A 6,000-nucleotide genomic window follows, 5' to 3' on the forward strand; every position below is an offset into this window, starting at 1 on the left:
CTGCAGGGCTTTGTACTGAGCCCACTGCCATTAACCCTAATTACCTAAGACTATGCTGGCAAACATTAAGACAATTACATCAAGTTTGCTGATGATACTACAGTTCAAGGCCTCATTAGCAACAATGTGCACAAACAATGTGACTGCTTGAACACTAGGCCTAGTTCGATGACCACAACTGCTCTTTCAACATCAGCAAAACAAGTAATTTGACTGTTGACTTAGGCAGCATAGCAACTTGTTATTCTCTGCACATCGGTGGTGAAACAGTGCCAGGGAATCTGTCTTCCTCATTTTCTAAACATATTTCAGAAACTGCCTAACTGTATGTTACAGCCCTGCCCCTTTTACCTTTGTCTTTTGTTGTGAGATTGCAAGGACAGAGGCTGGGCTGCACCTGTGGCACTCTATTTAAGAGGTTCATGGATTTTGGCTTACTCTTATTTTTGTTTTGTTTTTTGTTCTTATTTGAAGAGTGGGTTGTTTATCGGACACAGTGTGTACAGCTCATAAAGGCCTGGCATGATTGCTAATTTACATATGCTGCACTTGCACAACTATGTTCTAAAATCTTTGTTAAACAGAGAATAGAAACAAGGATAATCAGCAGTATAGTATTTAACCCATTATGCTGTCCACTCTGACTTATGATATCAAAAATATACACATCTGTTGAAATGATATGTCTTTGATGTGTTTTGGATGCTTTTATGCTGGTTTCCCCACAAGGCAGCTTAACTAGCTAAACCGACAAGACAGCCATGATTGTCAATCTTTAGGCTACCAGAAGTCTTGCTTCCTCATTCTTCATTCCTATAAAACTTCTGTGAAGGAACTAAAGGACACTGGGGACATTCACTCACACACACTTGAATGTTTAAAACAAACTAGCACACATAGTTTTGTCAATTACACAGTCTGGAGAAAACACACCATTGTGTGCATTCTGGAGTGTACCAATATACAAGAAACTTTGGGTTTGTCAATCTAACTGTGTATCACAGGCTGGTTTCATCTCCTGGGAACCAAATATTTCATACTGATATAAAGAGAGGAAAAGAATGGGCTGAAGCTTTAATTATGGGAGGGTTTCCTGAGGCCGGAAAACAGAAAGGGCTTGAGGGCGAGGGCAAACAGAGTGAAGAGAGAGGGGCTCATGAAACGGGTGTCTTGGACAAGATAAACAGTTTTGCCCTTATCAGTAATTGCTCTGCAGTAGAAGAGCACGTCTAAACATAAGCTTCATGCGCACAAGAAAGTGAGCAGCACAAAAATGACGTAAATGACTCGACCCTTCTTCAACTCTACAAGACCACTGTCAGGAAAGCTGCTTAAGTAGGAAAAAAAAGCTATTAAGAGTGGGTCTGATACGTGGGATAACATTTGAACAGGATTCAGAATGTCTCAAATTTGGACCAAAATATAATTTTGACATATTTGACCAGTAACAATTTCCTGGAACCCTAACAACAGCCCTGGTTTTATTGACACCAAGCCTTTTTTATGGCGGTGAACAGATCATTTTGTTTGCCTTGAGCTAATATAAACATCCATGTCTGTTTATCTTGCATTGATTCTCAGCTAACTATTGGTCTCCAGTTTCCACATTTTAAATCTTATCTTTAGCCAGCCACTGAAAATAAACACTTAACTTTTGAAAAAGCCGAAACGATGGATTTTCCAAGAGATTTTTCCAGCCAGCTGTGTTGTATTGGAGAACGAGAACTTTAAAGGGGTGTTGTAATGTGTTAGCTAGTCCTCTTCTTTTGACACTGTCTGTTCTCACTGTATAAAATAGATTTTTGCATTTTCTAAAGAAAATATGAGCACGTTTGCATGTACAAAACATGCCTGCGATGCCAATGCCAAGTGCATATTTGGATGGTCCAGTTACTGGCCCAAGTTAAGAACTCACCTACAACTTCTGATTTACCTTTAACATGGGGTTGTTTTGCTTGTTTTATGAGATGAGGTAGAAGTCTGATTGGTTTTAAATAAGCCACATGATCTGAGATAGTGTTTGATGCCTGAAGAGTATAATACTTTGTCAGATTCCCAATAGTGATTCTTATTTAAGATAAAACCACTAGTTAATTATCACAGTAATGAATCTTACGACACAATTATTTCTGTTGCAATGACATGCATTCAATCTTTAGTAGTGATTATTAACTTAACAGTCAAGAGTTTCAAATGTGTGGTTATTTAAGAATACTTCAAATAAACAATAGGATGCAGAAAATATAAAAACTTTTATTGAAAAGGAGTTTTCATTAAAAAAAAAAACACTTTACCATAAGATACAAAAATTGTATTTTGATCATTGCAAATTTACACTGTTTACAATAACAGTAACAGACATTTTATATTCTATAAGAAACAGAAAACGGAACACACACACACAAAGTTCAGGAAGATCTCCCCAAGTGAAATGTTCATCAAAATGTCTTAAGGATATGTCTACACAGTGCAGCTTCTGGTCTCGCAAATGAACGTTGTTGGGGCTCGAAGTCCAAAAAGACCCCAATTTTGGCACCTGAAGTATCAAGTTCATTTTTGGCCTAATGTTCAAGTCCACAGTGGAAGAAGCAACATCAGTGGAGCCCTTTGTTAGGACAAGGTTTTCAACGCATTACAGTACAGATTCTTGAGTTGCACATGCAATGCTTGATCCCTCAACAAACAATTTTGGAAGACAAGAGCAAAACAAAATGAAAACATAAGAAATATCCCTGGGAGTAGTTGAATAGCAACTTGCATCCTTAAAAAAGTGCATGAAAAAATTTAATAAAAATCAGCCTCAACACTGGTACATTGTAACTGACACTGCATGATTTTCCCTTGATGAAAAATGTTGAAAAGCACATAAACTTAACCTCACGGCCAGCATAAAATCAAACAAACGTGTTGAAGAATGTTTCTAAAAAATGAAATCTTAAAAAAATAAAATAAAAATATATTACGGAATGGTAATGAAAATGATGAGCTAAATGCTAATGTTATATTGGGGACTACTGGAAAGTACATGACCACAAATGGGGAAGTCTATGTGTGTTTAAATGGCTATAATGTGGCACAATCAGTTTGCACCTCAGCAGTTATCTCATATCATGAAAGATCAGCTCAAACACAATGAAATACAGCACGCCTAACAGTCCACATGCCCTCTTTCAGGCCCCCGAAACAGCATCAATAATATGACAGAAACGCATTAAATTTGACTGATGCATGATATAAGATGGCTGTCAGCAATGCAGGCACAAGAGCGCTCAGACTTCACTCCTTCTTCCTCTGAACTTCGACTAGCTCATCCTGCAGAGGGGCCACTCGGGCCCCAAAATCCCCCGCTTCATCTTCACTTCCACACGTCCATACGACACTTCTCAAACCAGCTCCGATCCACATGGTGAAAGCCTGAAGTGCTAAGAGTGGAAAAGAAGCCCATTTATGATGGGCAACAGTTCAGTTCTAGTGCTCTGCCACTTTGTTCAGCAGACAGGAAGCATGCGGGCGTTCCCATTGTATTCCTCCTCCACCTGAACGATAGAAGAACAAATATGAGATTCATTTTATATTGATATCCAATAGCGATCGGTGTTAATTTTTTATACAGTAACTATACACTCACCTCAGAATAAGTAGGGAGCGGGGGGAACTGGAATTTGGATGCGTTCAAGTTCATGAAGATGGGACTGTCTCCACCATCATAGTCATCCAACAGAGGTGTGAGAGGTTGGTCCAGGCTGCAGTCACGTGTAATGTCACAGTAGCTTGGTGGGGCAGACGACGGCATCCGCAGGGACACCCAACTGTTCGATGCATTGCTGACAGAACCATCCTGGCTGCTCATGCTGTTGGTGCGGCTACCAAAACCATTGTAGGGCACCGTCCCAATGACCAAAGGCAGCTCCAGAACCAACTTATCACTGCCCGGGATGTGCATGTAAATCTGTAGAGAACAAAGGAGCTCTAAGTAAGCATTGGGGATGTAACACATTGCTACTATAGTTATTGTGAAAGGCAACACTCACCATCAGCGCATATTCCACCCGAATGATGTTGCAGCCCAATATGGAGGGCTTGATCTTGGGCACACGGATGCTCTTGCCCTGCCAGGCGTCGCACATGCCGGAGATGATGTGGTTGCCACGTACTGAGGAGAGTTTTTGCCTGAAGACCTTGGTGCGGCCGTTTGCCTGGTAGGTGTGCTTGGCGATGATGGCCGCTTTGGGTACCACGATGCGAGAGCAGGTGTTCTCAAATTTGGCATCTATGCAGATCTCTTCACCTTCGCAGAAGCCACGCCTGTCGATTTTGGCGTTTAGGGAAACCTGGCCGTCTGGGATGAACATGCAGGTGACCTTCTTCTCCTTCATGCCTCCGGTAGGGGACTATTGGATGACAAAACAGAAATTATGAGGATATGATTAATGATGTGCTGTCTCTAAACAGACAGAGAACCACCAATGAGCAGAATTTGGAAAAGCCTGACCAGAAGTGAAGACATGATTTGTGGCCTACAGCTCAACTGAATTCGTGATATGAGGAACTCACCAGTAAGTCTGGGGTGTTGACATCCAAGGGCTCCTCAACCTCAAAGTGCCTCCTGCACTCCATGGCAGGCTGAGCGGGGCTTTCCATCAGAGCCTTCACAAAGTATTGCACGAACCCAAACTTGCCCTTATAGGAAGACACCAGTTGTCTGTTGGGAAAATAACACATTCATTAATTTTCCAAGACTTCCAAGGAAATTAACTCCAGGAGATTATCATCTGGAAAGCTCACCCTTGTTGAGGAAGCTCAAAGCCAAAGGTGTATTCGTACTTGTTTCCAGGACGGAGGATGACCGAACCATCTGTGTCTGTGAGAAGATAAGCATATATAGAGTTTAGAAGAGTTTTCAACACAACACATGAGAATTGATGCAAACAATGCAATCTCAATACTATAAACTATGAGTATGGCTTTTATTTCAATCAATAGTTTTTTTTTTTTCAATACACGTTTTAGCATCTGAGATTTAAATATAGAACCACTTATTTTAATAAAACACCAATGTACTTGAGATGCATTGAGTTTCCTCTCTAAACACCCAGTGTTTCTCTCTTCACAATGCACTGCCTCATTCATTCATTCCAACATCAGCATCATCTCATCAAAGCAAAGTCAGCTTCAAAAGCTCAGCTGAATCTTCTAACTCACCTGTTGGTTGGTCATCCAGGTGCACAACCTCTTCATACTTCAGATAGTCGACTTCTTCACGGCATCTCTGTTTGCCTTTAGCGTACTCCACTTTAGCGCATCCGACGCCCAGGACCTTCACAGCCGTCACCCTGGTCACCTCCAACACCTCCACCAGGATCTTCCCCGACACTTTATCTCCACTGCAGTAAAAGCTCTTGGATGGGTCGCTGAAGACGATCTCGAAGACCTTGACTCTTTTTGTCATCCCCACCATTGTGATATCTCACCGACGTCCGAGTCGCAACGAAACGAGCAAACGTGCTGGTAACTCAAACAGATATTTAGTTAACGTAATGTAACTTAGTCCTTCAAAAGTGCGTCCAAATCCGTAGCCAAAGCTGTTTAAATTATAAGCGAGTATGGACTGTAGCAAACTAGTGCTTTGAGCAAATTCACAATGTTCATACGCCGTACTCGCATGATCAGTGTAAGAGCTTGTTTGCGCAGGCTGGGCAAGGCCAGCGTTTTATACTCGGAGTTTGTGCCAGTGACTCACTAGGCTTGTTTACCACTTCAGCTGTTCATGTGGAAGTGGTATGCACCGCATGGCTCAGCGCATGCACAGCGCTCCCATTGGTCGAAATTCGATGTTTGGGTCGTCACTGGCCAATCAGCGGCCAGAAGCGGCGCGTGGACACCTCGTGGCTGAGAGCGCCGAGCGAGTGCACAGCAGATGCAGGAAGGGAGGAGGAGCGAGTCCGGTGTTGCCAAGTCCGCGGTTTTATCGCGGAATGATGCTGATTTAAACACTTTTGG

General features: G+C 42.0%; 1 protein-coding gene across 1 annotated transcript; it reads right to left on the reverse strand.

Annotated features, from left to right (window-relative positions):
- Positions 1-2,233: 2,233 nt before the first annotated feature.
- On the reverse strand, positions 2,234-5,733 carry LOC127935194 (thioredoxin-interacting protein-like). Its single transcript, XM_052532854.1, has 6 exons — positions 5,203-5,733; positions 4,786-4,861; positions 4,555-4,702; positions 4,032-4,391; positions 3,629-3,949; positions 2,234-3,536 (listed from the first exon to the last, which is right to left on the reverse strand). The coding sequence occupies exons 1-6, from the start codon at positions 5,456-5,458 to the stop codon at positions 3,489-3,491; spliced, it is 1,209 nt and encodes a 402-aa protein (XP_052388814.1). The 5' UTR covers positions 5,459-5,733; the 3' UTR covers positions 2,234-3,488.
- Between the last annotated feature and the right edge of the window lie 267 nt (positions 5,734-6,000).

The sequence above is a fragment of the Carassius gibelio genome, chromosome A19 (genome assembly GCF_023724105.1).
Source record: "Carassius gibelio isolate Cgi1373 ecotype wild population from Czech Republic chromosome A19, carGib1.2-hapl.c, whole genome shotgun sequence".
Classification (NCBI taxonomy): domain Eukaryota; kingdom Metazoa; phylum Chordata; class Actinopteri; order Cypriniformes; family Cyprinidae; genus Carassius; species Carassius gibelio.

Coding starts and splice junctions, on each gene's coding strand:
- LOC127935194 (XM_052532854.1), bottom strand. CDS start 5,458: ATGGTGGGGATGACAAAAAGAGTCAAGGTCTTCGAGATCGTCTTCAGC. Junction 4,703..4,785: donor TTTGAGCTTCCTCAACAAGG/GTGAGCTTTCCA, acceptor TTTTCCCAACAG/ACAACTGGTGTCTTCCTATA. Junction 3,537..3,628: donor CGCTCCCTACTTATTCTGAG/GTGAGTGTATAG, acceptor TCTATCGTTCAG/GTGGAGGAGGAATACAATGG.